General features: G+C 39.5%; 1 protein-coding gene across 1 annotated transcript; it reads right to left on the minus strand.

Annotated features, from left to right (window-relative positions):
* Window positions 1-861: 861 nt before the first annotated feature.
* Window positions 862-13,658, minus strand: osr1 (odd-skipped related transcription factor 1). Its single transcript, XM_086160382.1, has 3 exons — window positions 13,396-13,658; window positions 5,015-5,722; window positions 862-1,578 (listed from the first exon to the last, which is right to left on the minus strand). Exons 2-3 carry the CDS (start codon window positions 5,704-5,706, stop codon window positions 1,446-1,448), a joined length of 825 nt encoding a protein of 274 aa, XP_086016508.1. The 5' UTR covers window positions 5,707-5,722; window positions 13,396-13,658; the 3' UTR covers window positions 862-1,445.
* Window positions 13,659-25,898: the final 12,240 nt, after the last annotated feature.

Raw genomic sequence — 25,898 nt, forward strand, 5'->3', positions numbered from 1 at the left:
GTACAGCATCTGCATTGTGCAGGAGTTGCATTTCACCAGTTAAAGGAAGCAATATCTGCTACAGACCTTAAAATTTCCCAGTTTTGCTTTCAAGTAAGTACATTCTATTCTATTCTATTACCTTCCACAGTCCAAAAATGCAGAAGAGTAATTGGAAACCCTAAATTACCAAAATGTGTGAATAACCCTGAGTGCGGGATGAGTGGTAAAGATAATGGCTAAATGAATGAATGAATGAATGAATAACAAAGAAACTGACAGAACTAGGCCTAATGACTCCAACCGCTTGTTGGGAGTCTTTCCTTTGGACATTCTTTTCAAAGTCCAACTGGGGCCGGACAATAACTCAGGGGACCAAAAATGACATGTCTGGATCTATAAAAACAGGAGAAGAAAGGCAGAAGCACAATTGTAATATATTGGACAACATTCAAAGGTTTGAGGTTTTCTAGTTTGACAATTTAGATATTATACAGTCATTGCGCATTCTCGCATCGATGCTTTCTTTCATTTGTACTGTAATTTGTCCTCACTTTTATGAGTGGTAAACCTTCTCTGGCACTCCTTCTGAAGTTTCCTCCACTTTTTTTTCCTTTCTCCAAACATTTTGGAGAGAGATCACATTTGAGGTGAGAACAGTCTTTCCTCAATGAATGGAGTCATATGTTGCAGCGATGGTCTCAAAATATCCGTTTGAAAGCAACTTATGTTGAGAAAATATAGCAATTACATTTAAAAAATCTTGATTTCATTACCTATTCTTTGCACACACGCCCGCCTGTCATTATTATGAGCACAATAACACAGGATTTTCTAGGGGCATCAGTCCAACCGTGAAAAATTCAGACGTCAGCTGACCAATTACAGTAAAATATTTTTTTATTTAGAAATGATTATTCATTTTGAAAACAAGTTCAAGAAATCCAGTGATATATGTAAATAATCAATAATCGGATTAAAGTGCAAAAATACATTTATGATATTATGCATTTGTACAAAAATAACATTGGAATGTGATGTTGTAAAGGCAAACAATGTGGCTATGCTAACATGGCTTTTATCATTCAAGGGTTCTATCATGAAGTCTTTGGAGTATTAAGCTTCTGCAGCAAAGTCTTTGGACTGTACGGCCACAAGGCTCTTTGTTTTTTCATTCTTTTTTTTCTTTTCTTTTTTTTTCTCAATGCTCTTTTCACATTCCCAACGTCCACCACTGTCTCTGCCAAGCCAAACCCCGATAACTAGTCATCCACCTCTTGGCTAAGGCTTATTTTCTGTATCATGTCTTTATGAATCTGCTGGTGAAATATTTAATCCTTGAGCAGTGTTTCCCCACACAGGGAGGAGGGCTGAGATGAAGAAGTCTTTGGTTTATTCTTTGAGGGTAGCGTTCTTTGGTCCTGTTGGGTTCCAATGTCCCAGTCCTTCTCAGCTGATGCTGGAAATCACTTGATCTTGGCTGGCTTCAGTTCTTTGACCTGCATGTGTAATGTTTTGTGGACGGCCAGAGTCCTGGACTGACAGAAGCCCTTTCCGCACTCCTGACACTTGAAGGGCTTTTCTTTGGAGTGAATGTACCTGCAGGGTGTAACGCAACAGAGCAGTTAGCATTTAGCATTTAGCACGGGTCAGTCTCCTATTTTAAACTGTCCATGTAGAGCCTTCACACATACTGCAGATCCCTTATGCTTGAGCTACCTTAATCTAGTACAGAAGGACATAAAATGCTCAGATCCCGCTTCATATACTTGGTTAACCAGTTTGCATTGAAATTATTAAACATACTGTTACTTATGAATGTTTACGGGGCATCTAAGGGTATACAGAGAGATCTAGTCCTGATCGAGGAGCGAGCATGGGGATAATATTTCTCCAATTACATGGCTATTTAATCATTTAGAACCAACCCTGTTAACCAGTCACAGCAATGGATCAAAAATGGTATCACATTTTTGACATAAGAGACATAACATAAATGCAATAACAATAGCAAATGATAATGTACAGCAAAGACAATTTTCCAATAAATCAGGATCACAATCAAAGGGAACCAATCAAAATAGATTAATTCAAATGCAAAAAAAAATGTGTGTATGGGATTTTTTGTATGTCATCACTTGGGAAAGCAGAGTAGTTGTTAAAGTCCCATTATGTAAGCCTTTTTTTACAATTCCCTATATTTGGGTCTATGTTTTTCCCAAACACACACTGGCCACTTGGTTTTGGTTTTGCACATAACCAGGTCCCAGTCTTCAACAATGAGATAGTTTGGATATGTCAAAACTTTATCTAAAGTGAAGTGTGATCTGTTATTTAACAATTGCAAGTATCATTATGGCCAGTTCTGAAAGGCAAAACCTTTTTTTGTTTGTTTTTTTTTTGTTTGTTTTTAATATCACTGTGCTCATAATCTCGCTGAAATTGGAACCGTGGATGTTGACAAACTTGTTATCGAATTCACACCAAAATGTGATTAGTTGTTTTCTGTGGTAACAAAAAAAAGGGAAAACACAGAAGATCAAATGCACATCTGTCTGTCGCAAAATAATGAAATGATCCTGACCTTGCTGAGAGCTTTTTTTTTTCCCCCAGGAGTGCGTTGCTGTTTTAGAGCATACGCAATCCACAGGGCAAGCGTGTGTGAGACAGCGTCACACACACACACACACACACACACACATAAACACAACTGCAACCCTAAAAACTGACCTGTTTTTTTTTTAATTTGCTGCGTTTTGGCAATGAAAGGGGTGCTGGTGCCTTTTTACACAAAAAGGCACCAGCCAAAGGAGATCGTCCACACCCTATAGCTATCTTTGTATCACCTCTGTTTAAGTATTATCACTGAAACAATGGAAGCAATAGAAAACCAGGTATGGATGGGCAATTCCCAAACATTTCCTATAACAAAAATGTATTCTTCTCTGTTGTGTTGTCCTGGTTACACTTTGAAAAGCATTTTGCAAAAAAGTGTTATCGAAGCATTCCGATAGCTCGTGACTCAAGTTATCATACCTGGGGAGTTAACTTGCCATGATTTGAATGTAAAGATTAGTGAAAATGAGAAAATGATGTGAGACAATAATGCTGTTCACTTCCAGCTGTTTGACACTCATTAAGGAATGAACAGAAAGGAAAAGAAAGCGTTCTCATCTCCGCTTACAGGCTCCTCCAGGACATGAGCGGAGGTGGGATTGCTTTAGGAATGAAGTCTACTGCAGCAAATTCCTATCAGTGGATAGTTCATTTTGACTAAGATCATGATTTGTCTACCAGTTACTGCATTCCTCCAGCTTGGATGAATTTACTTTGTTTCACGGCAATGAAATATGTGTATATGTGTGTGGAGATCCCCCAGATACATGATGCTACTCTGACTGATGGACATTCAAAAAATCGAATGACGCCAATACATTAATATACAAATAAGGAGAAAAAAGAAAAAAAAAAAAGTAATGTGTACATCTATGTATAGAACTATCGAAGTATGATGGATAATATAGTTTTGAAGCTTTATTGGGTTATGGAACTGAATGGCTTTGTAAGTGTGTTAAATTTATTTATTTATTATTTGTATTTATTTATTCAATTATTCATCTGTTGATTTGTTTATTCACTTGCTTGTTTGTTTATTGATTTCTTTGCAAATAATATTTGGAGTTGCAGGTATTTCTATCTGTATGTATATGCTGCAATTTCATTGCATTTTGGCCTTTTTTTAAATTGGAAAATTAGTTGCAAGGAAAAACATTGATTATTTTCCTAAATGTTGAGAAAAACTTAGAATTCTTGAATGTATCTTGGCAGATCAAACAGCTTCCCTACAATGCAATCTAGTTTGGAGATTTGCGTGCTTAATCTCAAAATATTCTTACATGCAATAATGCAACCTTTTCATTGCGTCCTCAATAGCTTAGCGCAACAATCCCATTTTTAATCGCAAAGATATTATGTTAAGTTACACAAAAATAACACCGCAGAGTAACCATTAGAGGCCGAGACTGAAACACTATCAGACCTTCTGCTCTTTAGCTTATTTAAGCATATTCAGAACATCTGCCTCGTGAGCCTGAACATTTCCAACATAAAGTTTGGTGCAATGAAAAATAGGGCTTGAATTCCATCCTTGTTGGCTCATGTGGGTGTCGGGATGTCACGTGCCATTCCTACGATTTCTGAATCTGCTCTTCTGAATAGAACTTTTTATTCTACCACCAAACTCTTTTACCTGCACCTACATGTTGGAAAAACTGTTGGCTGATGACAGAGACAATTACAAAATGTATTCATTACAGAGTAAAGCTCGATGCGTAGCTTGACTCTTAGGCAACTTGATTTCCAGGTGTATATTAATCTGGTCCACTGTCTTCTTTCGCAAGCCTTTCCCGTGAAGAGCAAACGTCTGAAAAGTTGGTGATTAAAAATTTCCATGGAATGGAAATAAACCAGATTCAATCCCAGCTTCTGATTGCTCTTTGCAAAAAAAAAAAAGGAATATGCCAAGACTGAGGGTGTGAGGGTGAATATCAAGGTAAGTGAAGCCACATTTAGCATTAAGTGGTTTTTCTTATCGATTTGTGAGAAGCAAGTCCATAAGTCTGATGCCGTATCATCTTTGTACTTGGAAAAGTGACTTAAGCAATTTACATTGTTTAACAACTTAAGTGACTTTGCTCTCCATTTTCCAAATGTCTTTCGTGATACCAACTTTATGCAATTCTATCATGAGCCGAGTCCCAAACCCTTGAGATTTAGAAACAATAACAGTCCCTCAATCATATCATCATCGATTGCCAATGCTTTTTAGCATTTTCCATTTATTGGTTGGATTCATTATAGTTTCCCTGTTGGCAAGTATTCAGATTGCTATAATTATTTGTGCCCGATCCGCAGATATTCACCATGTTGTAGATTCTCCTTGAACGTCTATTCAGTGTTATCCCATGTGATAAATGGCTTCAAGCTGGGAACCTGATGCAATATTGAGTAAAAACTGAACCGTGACTTTTCTCACCTGTGGTCCCGAAGGTGATCCTGCCTTCTGAAGGCTTTGTGGCAGATGTCGCAGGTGTATGGCCTCTCGTCTGTGTGCGTCCGCTCGTGGATCAACAGATTGTAAGACTTAGTGAAATGGCGGCCGCAGAACTTGCAGACGAACTCTTTCTTGGTCTTGGAAGGCAGTCGACCTCTGCCGGATTTCCGCTCCGGCGAGGAGAGTTTGGTCACGTCTAGGAGGCAACCTAGACCGGTGGCGGTCGGGTGATGAGATGACGCCTGAGCGGCGGCGGCGGCTGCGGCTGCAGCGGCGGCAACTCCGGTCATGCTCAGGTCCTCCGCCTTCAAGTGATCCTCCTGTGTGGCTGCTGCAGCCAGGTTGGCAAAGTCAAAGCGTGGCTTGTTCTTGGAGCTCGCCAGTAGCCCTGCGGAGTCTTGCTTAGGCTGTAAGAGATGAGGAAAGATGGGGATAGATGCCATGGAGGAGAACTGGGCAGGCAGCTTAGAGATGGTACAACGGGGCAGGGCCAGAGGGGGGTAGCCCAGCGTCCACTGATGCAAGTGGATGGCATGCAGGGCGCTGAAGCTGTAGATGCTGTGAAAGTGATCTGCTGGCAACTGAAGGCCTGTGGAGCTCTGGAGGAGGGAGTAGTTTGCCAACTGGAGGGGAGGGTGGAGTGGGACGGGAGCTGGCAGAGTCTTGCTGCCCATGGTTTCAATAGAAAGTCTAGAAGTGACAGAAAAAAAAAAAAAAAAATTAAAGAAATATCAAAAACATATACAACCCCACCAAGGATTGCAGTGTTTTGTCTTGTTTCTCCTGATGGATTTTTTTGGGTGCCAAAGTTGCGCTTTGTTGATGCCTCCTATAAACACCCTGTTCCTCCAGTAGACGCACACACTGCATTATTTCATTCCAGTCACACAATAAACTCATCAACACACCCACGCACACACACACACACACACACACACACACACACACACACACAGTCACTGTGTACTAGGGTGCTGGCTGAGTAAAGACAGTCTATCCCACATACCCTGACATTTGCTTTTACACACACAGCCTAAACAGCCAAAGCAGAAGTAATAATGTGTGTGTGCAAATATTGTGTTAGCAGGCCTTGGGCTACAAGCTAATTGTTGTTAAGAAATTGTTTTCATTAATTTTTCTGATCACTGAGAATCACAGAAATTAGTTAAATGAAGAGCAATGAGGACATCAAAAGTTCTTTCCGACCAAAATACATTGCATCGACACCCTTCCCGGCTAATTGTTGAATTTTCAGGTAATTGTATATTTCACGCCCTGCTGAAGCAAACTGCATCATATAACTTTAACGCTAGCTATTGGTTCAATTTATATTTTTCTGCCTGGTTTTGTTTATAAAGTGTTCACTGCAGTTTTAAAGAAACAGGAGTTTAATTAAATCCGGAAAAGGATGTAGTGATTCACACTTTTTGTTATTGGTTTGTGCTGCAGATGACATGCACACACACACACACACACACACACACACACACACACACACACACACACACATACACACACACACACACTTACACACCTCTGCCTTGGGGCAATACACATCCAGTTAGGATGAGCTGTTCTTTATCTGCCTGCGAAGATTGCATACGAATGGCTACGACTGTCTGCTCCAAATTCCCGACAACTGCTAATTTTTTCTCGAAGATCCTTTCCAAGGATCCAAACAGCATCGTTGAACATCAAGACTGTACTTCCGTGCAAAACTCCATTCACTCAACCGAGTGCAATTTTCTGTTTTGTTTATTTGTTTTTTTTCCAAGTAGGTGACAGTTTGGTGACTGCATCCTCTCGGAGGAGGTTGTGAACTTCTGTAAATGCGGTGAGAGAACTAAAACGGGGGTTAAGTAAAGGCAAACAGATCCAACCAAAGGGCTGATGAGATTAGCCTTTAGAAACCCTCAAAGTCCTGAAATTCATACATATTCATTTTAATTTGACTAAATGCTGACTGAGCTCTGAGTGTGTCCTCAGCAAAATCATTAATATACTTGTGAAGACCCTTTTAATAACTGCTCAACTGATTTGTCCGCTCTATGTCTTGTTCACTTAATAGTAATAACTTTCTGTATTTATATACGTTCTATATTTTGTGTTTGTTTTAGTGACATTAAGCAAACTGTACGTTTTTTATTGCCTATTTTTTCAACAATTCATCTTTTTCATACTTTTTGTCAATTATTAGACCGATTTTTTTTTCTGAATGATTTCGTTGATAATTGTTTATTGGTATTGAGATAATTTCATGCAATAAACTTCAGTAAATCTCTCATTAATTTTCTTTTTTTTACCAGTTTACCATTTACATTTTTTCCAGAATGGGAGAATAATCAAGAGCAACTTATTGCACTTCTACCTTAATATATCTGGGTTATTGTGGTTGGTATCCATTGAAAAAGTCTTAACTAATTGGAAATGGATAGAAGGTCAACAGGCTTCTAACAACATTGCCTCTTTTCATTGAGGATGCTTAAATGTTTATTCAGCACAGGATATAATAACATGTTAAGTGGGGATGGTCCTCTCTAACACGCTATGACAGATGTATGTTTATGGGCAATAAATTTGTCAGGAAAAGAGCACATACACATTAACGTGTGCACACACACAAACACACAGGCACACACATACACACCCACACACACACTCACGGTCACGTCAGGCAGAAAGCCGGCAGTATATGCGAATGCGTTTCCTGTTCCCAGGAACATGCCTGGAGCTGTTGAGGGCAGCGTAAAACAGAATGACAGCATTGAGCTGCAGAAACAGCCCAGAGCTGTTCAATCAGGTTTGATAAGCAGGAACAACAATAGACAACAACGTGTCTTTGTTTCATGCGACCCATGATGGACGGGGCACCGCGCAGTCATTGCCAAAACCCTGCCTTGCCTCATCCACTAGCAGGTGAGCATGCTCACTTGTGCACTTCAGCCCATAGTGACAGTTTGCTTTATAGCAACGCAAGTTATATCAACATATTTAAAATTTACATTTGCTATGAGCAAAGCGCTTGACAAGTAGCCACTTCAGTGTGCATTTGGCTTATATATAAAAAAACATATATTCGTATATATATATATATATATATATATATATATATATATATATATATATATATATATATATATATATATATATATATATATATATATATATATATATATATAAGACAATTTAAGATAAGATAAGATAAGATAAGATAAGATAAGATAAGATAAGATAAGATAAACTTCCTTTGTCACAACAGCGTAACAGTTATAATGTCAAAAAAGGAAAATTAATGTGAATACAAATATAAAATATAAACAGAATGGCAGAAGACAGCAAGACATCTATGAATAATTAGACAGCATATGTATATATATATATATATATATATATGTTGTACAGCTTCGACCTTAAATGTTTGGGATCAATAATGATCAATAAAGTCCATCATCTATCTATCTATCTATCTATCTATCTATCTATCTATCTATCTATCTATCTATCTATCTATCTATCTAGTCATCCATCCATTCATCCATGAATATGACCAAAAAAGCCTTCTACTGTTAATTGATGAAAACCATTACATATATATCTACATGGACACTACAGTATGTTTAACCTTAAATAATAACTCATTGTGATTGTTTTGCCTCAAACCCAATTCTGGTAAAATAGTAGTAATATACATATTGACAAAAAAATCCTAAGAAGATCAATATTTTGACAACATGCAAAGCATATGGTACATATGGAATAGAACATGTTGTGGTTGTTATAAACATATTGTAGCATTGCAATGGTGTTACACACAGGATTTTTTCAAAATTCCATGGCAATGCTCATGACTCATTTTCCATTGTCGGGTTGCCCAGCACACCATCATTACCCTCCACCTCTATTTACAGTACAATTTAGTGAAACTAACTCATCTGTAACCATAACCTGAATAAACAGAAATCTTTTCCTCTGCAATTCAGCTCATTCACTTGCAGATTCCTCATTTTGAACAGAATGGATTTATTAGTTGTGACAAGTTAAAATGCATCAGGCATGAGGGGTCTTTAGGAAAATGTAACTCATTAACCTCTCTGACCCTCTTGGACTCGGCAGTGAAAGATCCTCACAGAACCGGAGCATGATTTGGACCTTATTTTTTTAATTTTTAGTTATTTTAGAAGGAGCAATGCACAACAGTATTCTGTTGTCAAATACTTCTATTGGATGGGATCACGCAGCCATGAAAGCAATGACCTGACCTTAGTGAATATCACTAAATACGACAAGGAAGATTTACGCACAGTTTTAAAAAGAGAATCCAAGTTTTTTTGTTTTTTTTTTTATAGTGTTATATTTCTTTTCTATGTATGCACACACTGATTGACCATTTTGATTTATCTTAGACATCCTTCTCTCTCTCTCTCTCTCTCTCTCTCTCTCTCTCTTTATATATATATATATATATATATATATATATATATATATATACATATGCATATATATATATATATATATATACAGGACCGTCTCAGAAAATTAGACTATTGTGGTAAAGTGCAATTAAAAAAACAAAAAATACTTTTTCATGATATTCTAATATTTTGAGATTGGATTTTTGAGTTTTCTTAAGATGTAAGCCATAATTAGCAATAATAAAATTAATTAAATTATAAAAGGTTTGCAACATTTCAGTTGATTTGTAATGAATCCAGAATGTATGACATGTTTTTTTTTTGTGATTGCATTACAGAAGATAAGGAACTTTATCATAATATTCTAATTTTCTGAGACAGTCCTGTATATATTTATGTTAATTTTGTTTATTTATTTTGAGCATCTAATCATTTGACGAGATCTACAAAGAGTATATTTATTTATAGAATACCTTCAATGAAAGTGCTTCACAAGTAATTCTTTTTTATTTGTATTTATTTTATATTTATTAGGGTTTCACTAGAAATACATTTCACTTTTATCAAATGTTGAATAAAAAACAATAAAAAATGATCAGATTTTCTTTTTTAAAAGTTTAAAAAGTACAATTGTATGTAGGGCTCAATGAAAGTGACAGATTTATTAATTTTGTTAAGGAGTAGGGCTTAAGTCCTCCCCATTGACACACATGCACAACTCTTCATGAACAAAACTGAATAAAGGTTAATATGATTAATGATTTAAACATGAGCCATTAATTACATTGGAAATGTAACAGTAGAATGGATAATGACTATCAGTCTGGGTGTTTGAATGTGCACAGATGTTTGCTGGTCAATCTGGAATTCCACTGCCAGAGGAAAAAAAAAAAGCCTTCCAAAGGTTTGCGGTTACCTCTCTCAGGGAAACGTTGTTTTGAGCTCAACGCGAGTCAACAATCCAATTGCCGTGCGGGGCAAGCGGAATAACGGGGAAACGGGAGGAAACGCTTCCTTTAATTAAAAAATTTTTACACTGCCGCAGCCGTTGGAGGCGTCAAAGTGAGAGTCCTCGCACTTTGAGACTGTTAGCAGGACGTTGATAACCCGCTTAGGGTGCTTCACATTCGCCCTATAAATACAGTGTTTGCAGTTTCTTCTGTCTTTTTTGATGATTAAAAGATATTACGTGTTAGTTTAATATATCTTTTTTAAAACAAATGCAAGCCATTCTTTGACACTTGCACTCCCCTAAGTGTTGCAGGTAAGTGTTGAGGTGAATGGCTAATTTGCGACTCTGTGCGGAGGTTGGTTTCATGTGGGAAGACTAAAATAGATAATTATTTTATTTGATTTTGCTGTTTTTTTTTTTTTTTTGTGAAGTGAAAAATCTGGTGTAGATTTAAAGAGTTTTTACATGAATAATAAACACATTAAAATAGAAACGCAATCATAAGTCAGACACAGTGGTTGAGAACTCACCGTGAGATTATTTGATGACGATTTTGACTATTTATAAAATGGTACTGAAGTCATTTTAGGACGTTTCCGAGGACCCGCAGACCCGAAGTTAAGCCGCTGCCTGCTCATCACTAAAGCAGCTGTAATGAGGCGCAGTGAAGCTCAAACAGCCCCCTGTGGTCAGTTCCTTTCTGATCACAACGCAGAAGTAATTGACTTTTACTCGGGAGGTCATTAGAGATGGAAGTGCTGTGCCGCTGAGCCTCTCCTCACCTTTAACCCTTTGATGTCTGCATGCCAGGGGCCTCCGGGCCGGAGTAGCCATGTGGCCCTCCGCCGCCGCATTCGGCACCTTCGAGGAACGCTGCCTCTCACCTTCGGGCAGGTCCAGTTCGCACTTAACGCTTATTGATTTACGGGGTTTTTTTCTCTTCGTCTGCACGCCGAGCACGGCCGTTACCGCATGGCGGGAGATTTAATTATATGTTTGTATATTCAATAATCCCTGGGAGCCTGATTTACTGTGGAAGTTGTGAAAAATATGACTCTTTAGTAGCGACGGATGTGTGATTCCGAGGCCTTTAACATTTAAAAAAAAAAATTTAATATGTGTGTATTAACGCTAACTCAATCATTCATGCAGGGGTGGGCATTGAACTAAACACGCCTGACATTGTCGAGAGGCGGGGCCACCTATGGACACATATAGCCGTTCACTTTGTCATTCACTCCTAGAGATTTTTTTTAGTTTTCAACTTATTATCTTTCCCTAAATGTTGAAAGAGAATTGGGCTAGGAAAATAAATCAGGGAAAAAAAATTCACTCAATACCAATGATCTAAACACTGAATGCACTGGCCAAGAAATTTTATTTTATTGGTTTTCAGATCGTTATAATCATTATTATTATTTATTTTTCTTTTTTTTTTTTAATTTCCTGAGCAAATGACTTGTAAAATAATATCGACACACTTGAGTTTTTCTTTCTTTTCGTGTTTGATTAAATAAATTAAATTCATGTTTGATTAAATAATAGTCTTTAATTATTCAGTTAAAACTCAAGTCAAACCTGATGATAAATCACTAAAATAACAAAAAAAAAAAATGTGCGAAATTTGCAAGGACCCTCCCCGTGACCTACATTGTCACCATTGTTAAAAAATATAAATCAATAAAATTAAAACTCTAATGCTCTTGTGTTTGTGTGTGTGTTAATGTACGTGTGTGACTTGTGCTAAAACCAGTCGGAGCAGTAAACACTATAACATCAGCAGGTGTCTCCACCTGCGTGAGCTGCTATGCATCTGCAGGTCAGACGAACGAATCCATAGGGATTTGTCAAGAATCACTGAATCTCACTGGTGATTTGTTTTGGCTCGGCTGCACGTCTTTGTTTCACGCTGGAGTTAAAATGTAAAATCTGACAATTCTACATGATGATTACCCTCTACAGAGTTGGATAGATTGGAAAAAAGACAACTTTGAAATGACAAGATAATGACTAAATAGGCAAGTTAACAATAAAACAATTGAGATTGTCTAGTTCGGCACCCTGTCCAAATCCTTGCTTTTAATTCAGGCACACAATCGAACCTGCATGCCTGATCAATCATTTTAAATGCATTTTTATTCTTGTCTGGAGTCAGTCAAACATATGAAAACTACTAAATAAATACAAAAGTAAAAATAAAATAACAAAAAGAGGGGTAATCTTCTTGCACTTGCAATTCACGTTAACAGTGAACTTTTTTCTACTTCTTTTCGGGCCTAAACTTACTTTAAACGCAGTGCATCGTCCTGATGGCTGCTAGTGCGCGAAAACGCAGGGAGTTCCGCAGGGGAAGTCCGATTCTCTGACTTTCAGAAACACACTGGGCCTGACTTCGAATCCCCCCCACCCTCCTGCTCCAGGTTCACTCCGGAGCAGAGCCTCCCAAAAAAAGATGCGATGGGAGGTGATGAGGGTTGGGTTGATGTCTGAAGGTGGGGGAGTTTGCGGTCTTAATGTGTCAGGACTTTCTCCCCGCAATCGCGGTCGGCGATGTTTATTCAAACTGTCCCGATTTTTACGCATCTCTTATCTGTAAAAACAAAAAAAAAAAAAAACTTTTCTTCTTCCACCGCAGTGAACTCTGACATGGCGCCGCGGGGTTTGAACAACCACAATTAACATGTTCTTGTTTTTTTTTTCTTTCCCTCACACACGGAACTTATTGAATTAAAAAAAGGTGGGGGGGTTGACGGCAAAAACAAGACAGTAATTACAGTGTAATTACGCCGTTATTACACAACTCTCAACCCCGTGCAGCTGTGTCGGTTATTGGAGATAAAACCTGGGAGGGATACGCGCATCCAAACATCGAGCAATGGGTCTCAAGTTATTTAACTTTAAATTCAGTCAAAAATAGCAAATGGGATTTCGTGGCATCGCGATAAATAAAAATTCCCTTTGAGAAAAAATTAAATAAAATTAAAAAAAATCAGACTCACCGGTAAAAAAGAGAGGAAAAGTGTCCCCCGCGCCTCGAGTGTGTCCGTGGAAGCCCCGCCGGCCGTGACCCGCCTCTTTGCTGAAGGTGCGTTAATGCGCGTTCCGGAGCGGCGGCATGTTTTTTCTTTTTTTTTTTTTTTTTTCTCCCCCCCCCTTCCGCTGCCGCTGCGGCTCCGAGATGATCTGGAGAAGCACGTCGGTGCAGCTGTTGATCTCCTCTGCTCTTCTCTCCTCTCCTCTCTTTCTCTCCTGCGCTCCCGGCCGCCTCCGTCTCTCTTTATTGGAGCGCGGAGCCCCGACTCCTACTGGCGCGTCACACCGCCTGCCCACAGGCAAACACATCAACGCACGACGCTGCACAACATGACCCCCGCTAGGTGTTCCTGGTGTGAAGCGGCTGCAGGAGGAGGTTTTTTTTTTTTTGGGGGGGGGGGGGGGGGGGGGGGGGGGGGGGGGCGCACAGACCCCACCGGGACTTTGACGTTTCATTCCTGCCATTTAAACAACTCACAACCTGCAGCAGCTTCTTCTTCTAATTCAGCCCGTCGTGCGCAAATGCACATTACAGTACACAAAATAATAACTGAAGGGCACTGTTTTTTTTTTTTTTTTTTCTTTTTGGAGACATTAAGATAAGATAAGATAAGATAAGATAAGATAAGATAAGGTAAGATAAGATAAGATAAGATAAGATAAGATGAACTTTATTGATCCCCTTAGGGGAAATTCCTCTGATACAGCAGCGTAACATTTAAAATGTTAAAAATAAAAATGAAATAAATATGAATATAAATATAAATAGATGGAAAGACGTCCATGAATAAATAGACAGCAGGGAGAACAACAACAGCAACAACATCAGGGATAAGAATGGACAACGTATTGGAAGAGTTGTTCATCGGCGCTCCCTTTTTTTGTTTGAAGTAATATGTGAACCGTGTTTAGATTGTTTAGTTGGATTTGCAAATAAGAGTACATTTTCAACCCGTCCCTCTCCCGGAACACAGTATCAATGTGTTTCACTTCATCATAATATTCTCTTTTTTTATGAGCCTTCAAATTAAAGCAGGCTGTTGGACGCCCCCCCCAACACGAATAGTCAATATTGATCTTCTTCTTCTTCTTTTCCATTCAGCACAGCGAATCAACCTCCTCCATCCAACCCAAATCCAAGTATCCTCTCCGCTGACCTCATGTCCTCTTTCACTCATCAATAAATAGTCAATATCTTTCACTTTACTATAATATCCCCTCTTTTGTGACCCCCGGGTGTCAAATTAAAGCTAGATATTGGACCGTTATTGTTTTAATATTAGTGATGTCACAGTCCGTCCCGTGCAGGCTTGTCTCTTTGAAATCAGAATTTTTTTTTGTAATAATAAATACTCATGTAATCAATTTGTTTGGAAAAAGTTCTTTGAAGACTCATCAGGAACAGATCTAACAAAAAAGATGAGGTGGGTTAACAGATTTGGTCATCGTTGTGTTGATGACTTTAATTCTGAGCAACAAGTGAAAAGGGTGAATGGATCTTAAAATAGAACAATATCAGTGTGACATTCAATAAACTTTTCTCATTATTTTTTACAGTATTTGGATTCCGAGGAAATGTAACACCCTCCTTCTTCACAGCAGCTGTGAAGTCAGTATAATCTAAAGTAAAAAAAATAAAAATAAAAAAGCAAATTAAATTTTTTCTTTTCCCAAGTGACAAATCATTTTTCTCAATATTCACTAAAATGGATCTGCTCATGTCAGGAGTTTATTCTTCCGAACACAGAGTGCATCAAAATACCCGTATGTTATTACCCTGTTTATGAAATACATCGGAAGAGAGAGACGTGTGATTGGTCAGTTTCCGGATTCCGGGTTCAATTACAATTATAACAAAAACATACAATTCCAACAAAAACAATTTTGTGTTTGAAACTGGAAGTACTTCCTCAACTATCGAAACACCAAACAAAATAAAAGACAGCAACACCTATGTTTTGTTCTCTTTCCAATGCCTCACCACTTTAAGTGCATTAAAATCAACACAACAGACTAGAAGTAAATGATATAAATTTTTTCTATATATTATTTTCTATGATGCCATAAGCAAAAGCTTTGCAAACAATGAATGTTGAAGATTTTGACCCAATGTGGGGTGGAGGCTGGCGGCCTCCTTGCAGGGAGACCCATGAAGCAAAGTGAGCAAAATCTGCCATCTGCTGGCCAAACACTCGCTCCAATAAATCACCCCCTGGCCCGCCTCGCGCAGAATTTTCTCCTGCTGCCGTGTTGTTTACGCCTTCTGTCTATCTTCACGATATTATTATATTATTCACGAGTAGTGGATGGCGCGGTTGTTATTTCGGTTATTTAGACCAGAGGTCCTCCCCCTCCTCCCCGCCCACCCGTGAGAGGAGGTTAGGACCCCCAGCAAACACGAATCCATAAATCACGTGAATATTACTCCGAATTTACCGACCTCCCGAGTGAAATGACTGCAAACAGGCGAGCGGTTGAAGAAACCGTGACAAGGAAAAAAAAAAAAGGAGATTTAATTTAGAGATCCGAGTCTAAGAGTCCAACTGAGGCGATCCATCAGAGACGTCCGCTACACCCTGACTACCGGGGCACAGGTCAGCCGTCAGCAATTATTGATGTGTCATTGAGAGCACGCACACACACATATACACACACACACACACACACACGCACGTACGGCTCGCTGACCCACGTCCAAAATGATGTTTACAGATCACTTACATACACTGTACCAGCTGTTTACATCATTTCAGCTGCAAGCCAAACATGCAGCGGCTAAAAGGAAACAGCTGCCATCTAACGCTCTCCTCTCGCTTCTTTTTTCACCAAAGAAGAACTCAGTTTTAACGAAAGTTTGTCAGACCAAACGCAGGTGAAAACAAACTAACAAACGCAAAGAATCAATCATGAGTGAGATAGGAATAATAAATACCTTTAGACTTGTGGGCGTTTCCCCTTTTTGATGAAATGCATTTTGATTTGGTAATGTTCATTGCAGTGCTCCTCCTGAAAAATACCGTAAATCAACTAATATCACGCGAGCAAAAACTGCACCCTCAGGCTCAGATTTAATTGCACAAATCCTTTCTTCATTCATTTATTGTCTCGAATGCTTAGCCTGCACTCAGGGTCGTGGGTGCGGGGTTGCGGCCTATCCCACCCAAGACCGCTTAACAAAAATGTTGATAAATGATATTTTATATTCATCATGCTGATCCTCACAGAAAGGTCCCCTTGTTGGAATCGAACAAGGGTCCTTCGTGCTGTAAGGACGAAGCGCTAACTATTGCTCTACCATGCCACCCTGCAAAAGTTCAAATACTGTGAATATTACTTTTATACTTTTTCTTTTTCTTTTACATACCCGCCCTCCATCGCATAAGCAGCGTAAACGTCTTCTAGAACGAGAAAAAGGCCAGAGTCTTACCGGGATTGCAGATAAGCTCCTCTCGCGTCCACCTGCAGATGAAGATGGACTGACAAATCATTTCTGACAGAAGGATTTTTCAGAAATTTTCAGTCCCAGTTCAGTAATGTCGCACTGGCATGTAAGTTTCTTTTAAAATTACTGCCGGAACCTTATCACTTTTCCACCCTTACATTTGGGTTGAACGCTATTGGGCTGAGTTGGTGGATAAAAGTGTCAAAACCAGGTGAAAGAAAAAGGAAATTATGAATTTCTCTTTGCGTTGATTCATTCTCAGTATCGTTTATTCCACACTCAGGGTGTCAGGGTCTCACACCTGGGTTCAATTCATAATCGGCGTCAGCTGCAGCAGCGGCCGCTAATCAAGATCCCTATAAAGGGCAGCGGCACGCTCCCCCTGGTGCCGGGGGATTGTGGTTGTCCAACAACCCCATGACCCATGTCATGACCGGACCTAGCTGTGGTTCCTGGACTCCCCCTTTGCCATGTCCATCCCCAGGACGCCTGTCACAACTGGACCCCTACCCTTTGAGAGCACCCTCTGGACCTTCGGACCCTGACCCTGTGAGACCCCCTGGTGGACCACCGGACCCTGAGTGTAGACCGGGACCCCCTGGTGGACCACCGGATCCTGACCCAGCCCGAGATCCTGCCTTGCCACCCTACCTGGGGCCCTTCCTGCGCGGGGCCTGTCCTGGTGAGACCCAGCCTTGTGTGACTCTGTCTCAGGGCCAGGGAATTGCCAGCGACTGCCTACCTGAGACACCCTGTCTACCTAAAGCACTTCAACCCTGATTTCAACCTTGAAGGTGTAGTTCCCTGCCCGAGTCCGCCCCCGTGACACAGAGAGGTGTTGGAGCCGATTCAGTTATTGACCAAGAGGCATGTTCATCCGAGAACACTTTGCCAATCAATCACAGGGACACATATAGACAGATACCATGGTCCTAAATTGCAGATTTTTAACTTTTTTAAATTGGATTTCATATGTTTTTTTTTTTTTCCTATTCCACAGGTTCTTGCAGTATTTTTTTATATATTATTGTAATTACATTTATGGTAAATAAGTATTTTCTAGGGTAGTGATCAACCAGAGCACGGTGTTTAATATCCGGGTCTCTGATTCGCTCAGCGACTGTGGCATCATTCTTTGCATCTCCTGCGCAGAACATGTATTCAGCATCGCTTACATTGAACCTAAGTGATAAAGGAAGATGCTAACCTTCATGGAAATATTGCAACTTCTCAACATGTTAAAGCAAGGGAGAAGTATTGAAAAGAGTGGACAGGGACATCACAACTTTGTGGATTTTCATTTATTACGGCTCGCTCTGGAACGTAGCCCCCGCGATAAATGAGGGACTACTGTATCACCATTCACTCAGTCATTCATACTTCCAGAGTGGTTCTTGGTCTCCAAGGAACCCAACTACATGGTTTTGGATTTTGGGGGGGAAACTGGAGAAGTCAAGGGGAAACCCATTAAGACCCAGAACACGCAAACCCCACAAAGTAATGGCCCTCTCTGGGTATTGAACCGGGTACCTTCCTCCTATGACGTATTTTTCGAAATCCATTGAAAAAAAATTAAGAAATCCTTCCAGCACTTTCATCAAAGCCTAGGCGCAGGCGATGTGAAAGATTTGGAAAGGACTCAGGTGAAACGTTTTTAATTGTCTGTCCTTTCTGCCTCTCTCCCTCTTTCTACCCCAAATGGTCGAGGCAGAATGCTGCCCACATTGATCCAGTATAGATTAATGTTGGGTTCCTGCAGATCATTTTGAAGATGTGTGGTCCAGACCTGGTCTACACGGAAGGTGCCATCAGACAACTGCGTTGCGATTTGGCAGTATATGAATAAATAAAATCCGACTTGACTTTTGGCCCACACATAAAATCTGTTAGCAGAGATGAGGCCACGCCAGTGCAATGCTCAATTTTGCATCCGATTCTGAAAAGACAGCGGCTATCAGATTAGCTGCCTGCAAGGGGAATTCTCATTAGCATACAGAAGCCAGTGTATAATCTAGAAAGTGTATATTCAAGCTTGTTTTTTTAAGTCAGATTATAGTTTTAAACTTAAAATTACCATTTCGTTCATTATCTATGCTGCTTATCTTGGGAGAGCTGGAGCTTACATCGGTCGAGAGGCAGAGGTTCATCCTGAACTGGTCGCTGGTTAACGGACATACAACAATGCACTCTCACTCATTTATGCTGGGATTACAGCAAAAGGTTGCAGACTAAAAACTGAAAATCTGAAGGAAATTTGAGGAGTTTTACTAAAATTGCATCTCGATTGTTAAGTATAAGGTAATCTGACATGTTTGAATCCGTCTTTACCTAGCCGTGGGCTTACGACATCAATCATCTTTGATATTATTGCAAGTTTTTCAGTCCCTATGGTGAGGAAACACAATCAGCAACCAATAGATGAGCTCTAACAAAACCGTAAACAGGAAACCTGGTCAACAAACAATCACCAGAGTAGTATTAGCGGCAGAGGCGGTAATTGTTGGCGGTATGGATGAACGGGAACAGCGAGGGAAGTCCTGATCAATATGGACCATCCAGAAAGCGGAGCGATGGTGTGGGAAGAACAACCAAGCCTGTACAATGATAAGACAACCAAGTGGAGAAGGAAAAGAGATGGAGTGAAATAGTGGATGCTCTGCAAATACCTGCTGAAAACATTGCATTGTGGGAAAAAAGTCATAGTCTTGTACGTAGTGATCCTGGAAGATTCACCGTCTTTTTCAAATCTCAGTCTGAGACTAGGCTGAGACTAAAAACTCAAAAAACTTGTCTTTGATGAGGCATGAGATGATAGTTTTCCAAATCTCCAGATGTATAGGCAGCTTAACACATCTAGGCAATGAAGGGTTTTCAATCGACCATCTGCTTGCTTTTGGACCTTTGAAGGAAACCAGGGAACCAGGAGGAAACCCGTGTGGCGACTGCACCACTCATTGAAATCAAACCGGGGACCTTTTTTTTTGGTGAGGTGGAAGCGCTAACCGCTGCCTTTCCAGTGGTCCACCCAGAAAATAAATCAATAAATCCATGACGTGATCGTAGCAAGGTTTTCATGCTATCTTTGCTGTCATCTTTGACAACTCCAGACTTCGGGTGCTATGCTGCAAAGTCACAGTTACAACGTTGCCGAAGGACGCGAGCGAAAAAAGGCTGTGTTTTTGAACCCAGGTTATTAAAAATATCCCCTCCCTGCCTGAATTCCCTACAGTGGCTTGCAAGGGTTCATAAAAAAACATATATTTGGATCACCAGCAGCACAGCCCAACCCCTGTAACCGATCAATTCCATTGTAATCAAGCAGAGCTGCTGTTTTTGTTATGGGAATCTCATGTATAACATATGTTCTTTTTTTTTCTTTTTTTTTTAAGATTACTCTTTCCGTCTTTGTCTACACATGACACAGCAGAGGTTTATGCATATAAAAACGGTGTGTTAAACCCATACCCCAGATGGATTTCTTGGGTTCGGCTGCGCATGGAGATTAAGTGAAGATTGCTTCAGTTTGACCTTAACCTCGAGTTCCTTCAGTGGGGGGGCGGTTGCCTTTCAGTGAAACCTGTTAAAAAAAAAACCTTGTTATTCTTGAATAAAACTGTAAATAGTATTTTGAAATTGGTTAAACATTCCAGGGGAAAATGCTAAAGGTCACACATTGTCGAAATAAGAAATAGTGCGTTTAAGATATGTGGCGGAGTAAGGAGAGGTGTGGTACAGCCCTTTGTTATCCAGCCCCTCCGCTAAAACCTCCTGACGTGTATTGCAGGGCTTTTATAAAATAATCCTCACATTTAATGTATTTATATTTTCTTTTCTGTTCCATAAAAACTCTGCCGTCGCGGTGACTCATCGTAGCCACGGGCGTCAATTATGTTTCATGTCTAAATCGTATTTGTTGTGTGGGGTTCTAGTTAGTTTGCGCCGAGCTCAAACAGCAGGACGTGATTAGAGCTGATCGCACAACAAAATCACGCAACCCGACGAGACCGGGGTTCTCTCTCTTTCCCCCACTCTCTCTCTCTGTCTCCTACTGCATGTAACACTCACCTTGTGACAATATTCCTGATGCATTTTAGCACTTGCCATTGGGTGGGAGCCAGCAGAGTATAAAGGAATGTGTAATTTTATGATCGTATGAAACCACAGAGGGTGGTTGCTCTTAGAAGCCAACGCGCTGTTGACTCACACTGGAACTATTTGTGGTTGGAGCTGCTTTTGATTTGGACAAATTTAGGACTCTGTGCAGGTGCGCTGTGTTGTGTTCATGCATGTGCATGTGTGTGTGTGTGTGTGTGTGTGTGTGTGTGGACATGCGCGTGTGCATACACACACATAAACAAAAAAAAAAAAAAAAACATTTAATGCATGCAGGCATTGGCTCTAGATTCAGGCTGCTATGATTTTAACATGCCTGTCCTGATTGCTGCTGGTGGAGGGGGTTTTACTTTTTAGAATTTATTTGACATTTCTGTATCGCACACTTCAGGTTTGGCCGGACTAAGTGTTTTTCCAAAACTGCACCATGGCGAATACCTGGATCACTCTGGATGGCCGCTTGGCCCTCTTTTTTTCGTTATCGCTTTCACAAAAAGGTTTTTTTTTTTGGACCGTTTCATTCAAATCTACAAACAGTTGTTTTTGATTTGTATTTCATTCACTTTTTCAAAAAAAAAAAAAATCAATCCGTTGTTAATTTTTTTTAAAGGTATTTTCATCAGCAAAACAATGGAAGGAGGTCCAAGATACACCCTACTTACATTGTAGTTGTAAAGTAAAAAAAAAAACCTGAGATATTATGTCGATATGTTGATAATTTCAAGTCAGATTTTCTGAGAAAATCTTTTGAATTCTGTTTGAAAGCAGTTTTAACATCATCTGACTTAACATAGTCTGTTTGAAAACTGTCTGATATTAAACTTACTAATACTGATAATATATTTCTATATAATGACCAGACTTTTACTTGAGCTATGTTTTCCATTTGACCTTAATACTATTAGAATAAATGAATAAATGAATAAATCAATAAATAAGACAATTAAAAAAATGGCAAATTGCAAAAAAGATGAAGATATTGGAAAAAGAGACAGAAATATATTAAAAAGAGAAATTCAATATGCCATACATTCCATAAAATATATTAAAATCAATAAATTGCATTTCTTTTAGGTGCCATTAGGATTAAATAGATACATTATTTTCATTAAAGTGCCATTTAAAGTAATAAAAAAAGCAAAAAATAATGCATATTTTTCCACAGACTTATTGAATATGTCTTCCATTATAACCACCCGATTCTGAAAGCCAAATAAATTTGTGTCAGAGACTCCTTGCCTGCGAAGTGCGTGGCTGCACTGCTTTACTAGGATATTTTCATTTGAAATTTTGGCAAGTTTATGGATAGCAACACACAAACTACAAGTTAGCATCTGTTGGCTGGATTCTTGACATCAATATCCATTTAGTCTGGAATTGTATTTACTTGATTTTATGTTTTTTTTTTTTTTCTTTATTGTTTGTCCAAGAGACTTAGAAAACTCTTGAAAAGTCCTTAGTGAGCATTCTTGTTTTTTTTTTTGACTAAGACAGGCAGTCATGTTCTCTCTTCTTAAAGGGAACCTCACCTGGGAAGATAAATTGATATTTGATATTGATACCCTTTAATATTTGTCTCATACTAGAATATGTTGTTAAAAAAAACATGACTTGTTATTTCCTTGAAAATCACAATTTATAACACATTTTAATCCACGGACGCAGCCGTTGTTTTACTAGCGCAATGCAGGCTGGATCGATGACAGATGCATTGAGTTAACTTTGCCTTTCTGCTATTGTTAACTTTTGCTATACAATACCGTAATAACGCCACATTGTGGTGATTTTGGGTGCAATTTCGGAGAGAAACAACGGGAGTCACGTTCATCTACACAGCTTTCCCAGAGACAAGAAGAGAATAAAGGAGTCGGAAACTGCTTATGGATATAGGCAACCTCCTAAGGATCCACCACTATGTTCTCATTGGTTCTCTCCAGATGCATTTGACGCATTTAGCCGAGATAGGCTGCTGAAAGAGCTACTGGGCGCTGCTAGTTTTAAACAGACGCTGAAGCCAAACGCTGTGCCTACAGTTTTCTTTCACGGGCACACAAAAGGACCTCGGGGAATGAGTGATGCCAAAGGCAGGAGACACTGGACGCTCTCCTTCAAAGATGTCACCAACCAGCTACCACATTTGATGACAAAAGACCAGGCACTTGCACGATTACAGAGGAAGCTGATGACGGATCACCCTGTCAGTCAGCACAGTGACTGACATGACAGAAAGTGAAGGATCTTACAACAGGTGCTCAGCCTCCTTGTTGGTATAGCGACGCAGTGCCAGACCAGCAATTTTAGCCAACTCTTGCCTCTTCACGTCTTTGTTCGTCTTCATTTTGAAGCTCTTTTTGACTTTTTTCTTCAGCATTATCCTCTTCGCTCGCGTCTCTCGCAGGTTCGAATGGAGAAGATTGCGCAGATGACATGTTTTTGCACCAAACCCAGAGCAGCCACATGACATCACTACCCAAACAGTGTTGCAGTATATACAACAATGGTATTTTTTTTTTATTTTACTTTTATTTTTATTTTTTTCATTGTTCAATTTAATATTCACCTTATTTCTTTATTTTTAGCATGGCTGAGTGAACCACACACCTTTCCCCCAGACAACGCCAGTAACATTAATCACAAAGTTAGGATATTATGAGCCTTATTTAGTCTAGCAGCTTAAAAAGCATCAAATCCAAACCAACCATTTCACAAAATTCTTATCAAGTTAACTGAAAAATCCACCTCGTAAATTTTTACCGAGCATCATTTGTGAGTACACAGAGAACGGAACCTGCAGTGAATAAAATCACACACTGCATGGGCTAAAAGCTTTGAAACCCTTGTGAAAAATGCCTCAAGAAGTACATGATCAAATGAATCATTGTGCAGACAGATTGTGTGAAAGTATTTTTTTTCACAGTGCCAAATAATAAATGAGCCGTGTTTGGCTGGAGCCGGCATTATAAATCAAAGCATCAGGATGCACTTTGTCTTGTTACTTGAGCAAAAAGATGAAAGTATGGATTTTAGTTATACATCAAATCTGACCAGAAACGGGTCTTCAATCTTCAATTGCCCACCTTCATCTGATCCAGAAGGTTTCCTCCTGCCCCCTGTGCCAAGTGGGGAAGCTGGGACTGGAATCGAACGAACGGAAGATCTGGCTTTGATGGAGGTTGTGTTCTACCTGGTTATCTCAGTCATATTTCCAGCAGCAGTAATAAGAGCCACATGGATGGAAGGCTGTAGTCTGCAGTAGTCAGGCCTGTGTCACAAGTAACATGCTCCAGCCGTACAAAAAGCCAATTACAGTGTGTGTGTGTGTGTGTGTGTGTGTGTGTGTGTGTGTGTGTGTGTGTGTGTGTGTGTGTGCAAAGATATGTTTTTGTTACCTCTCAGGGACCAACCTTGACCAATCAGTTACGGTTGAGGTAAGGGGTTCATGCAGTTGCGCTATAAATACGAGTCAATGATATATGCTAATAAGGATAGCTGTGTGAGTTTTTGTGGAAATGTTTGCATGTGTGTGGGTGTGTGTGTGTTTACTACTTCTTGGGTAAGGACCTTGACCAATCAGTTATGGTTACAGCTTGGGTTTGGGCGGTCCACAGCAAATGGAAGCCGATGATATGTCCTTATAAGGATAGCTGTGTGTGTGTGTGTGTGTGTGTGTGTGTGTGTGTGTGTGTGTGTGTGTGTGTGTGTGTGTGTGTGTGTGTGTGTGTGTGTGTGAGAAAGTGCAGTCATCCCTTTATACGGACACATCGGGAGGAATAATTGACGTCCAGGCAAAAAGAACAATACCTCAACACACAAATGTTAAACGGTTATGATTTGGTTATAAGGTTCAGTTAAGATTATGTTCAGGTAGTTAAGGTGGAAGTAGGACCTCTGGAAATGAATTCAAGCATATGTAATGTCTTCTAGAAGGCTTTCCAAAAAGCCTGGTTAAACTCCAAAGCTGGACGATGAGTCACCTCAAGGATTTGTTTCCAGAACAGCTGATCTCAGTTAGATTGATTCTCACAGAGTCTCACACTCTCTATCTATCTATCTATCTATCTATCTATCTATCTATCTATCTATCTATCTATCTATCTATCTATCTATCTATCTATCTATCTATCTATCTATCTATCTATCTATCTATCTATCTATCTAGCTATCTATCTAGCTATCTATCTATCTATCTATCTATCTATCTATATGTATATATAATTATATTATTAATATTAATAATGAACCATATATTGTTTGTTTGCTTGTTTATTTATCTATTATTCATTTATTTGTTGTTTATTTGGTTATTTATATATTTATTACTTTTTTTTAAATCAATTTATTCATTTTAATTTTCAGTTATTTATTATTTATTTTAGTATGTATTTGGTGGGATCCAAATATTCACAAAAAGGGGAAGTATAAGATGATAAAGATTGTAGTGATTAAACTTGACTTTGTATATTTTTTGTCCAATATTCCATTTAGCATGTAAAATGGTTAAGGAATTTTCCTGTGAAGTGTTTTTTCATACTGCAATCTGCTTTTATCAGGTGTTATCCACTGCTCATAGATAAAACCATGGATGAGTGTCTCCCCGAGCCAGCCTTGGAGGACGAAGAGCAGTGTCTCCCAGAGTGTCTCCCAAGCCCGCATAAATCCAGAGGGTTGCGTCAGGAAGAGCATCCGGCATAAAACTTTTGCCAAAACCAAACATGTGAATCAACAATAATAACCAGATCATACCGGTATCGGTTGAGGTCCGGGTTAACTACGACCGCCATTGGTACCGATGACCTACAGGGTACCAATGGAAACTGGGCTACTGTAGGTCAAAGAAGGAGAGGAGGAAGGGATGTTTGGAAGCACATAGAGAAGAGGAAAGGGAAGATTCTGGAACTGAGAGTAGGGACTTTG

Source organism: Fistularia commersonii, chromosome 15 (genome assembly GCF_037954325.1).
Source record: "Fistularia commersonii isolate RoL2024-O1a breed Wild chromosome 15, RoL_Fcom_v1.0, whole genome shotgun sequence".
Lineage (NCBI taxonomy): Eukaryota > Metazoa > Chordata > Actinopteri > Syngnathiformes > Fistulariidae > Fistularia > Fistularia commersonii.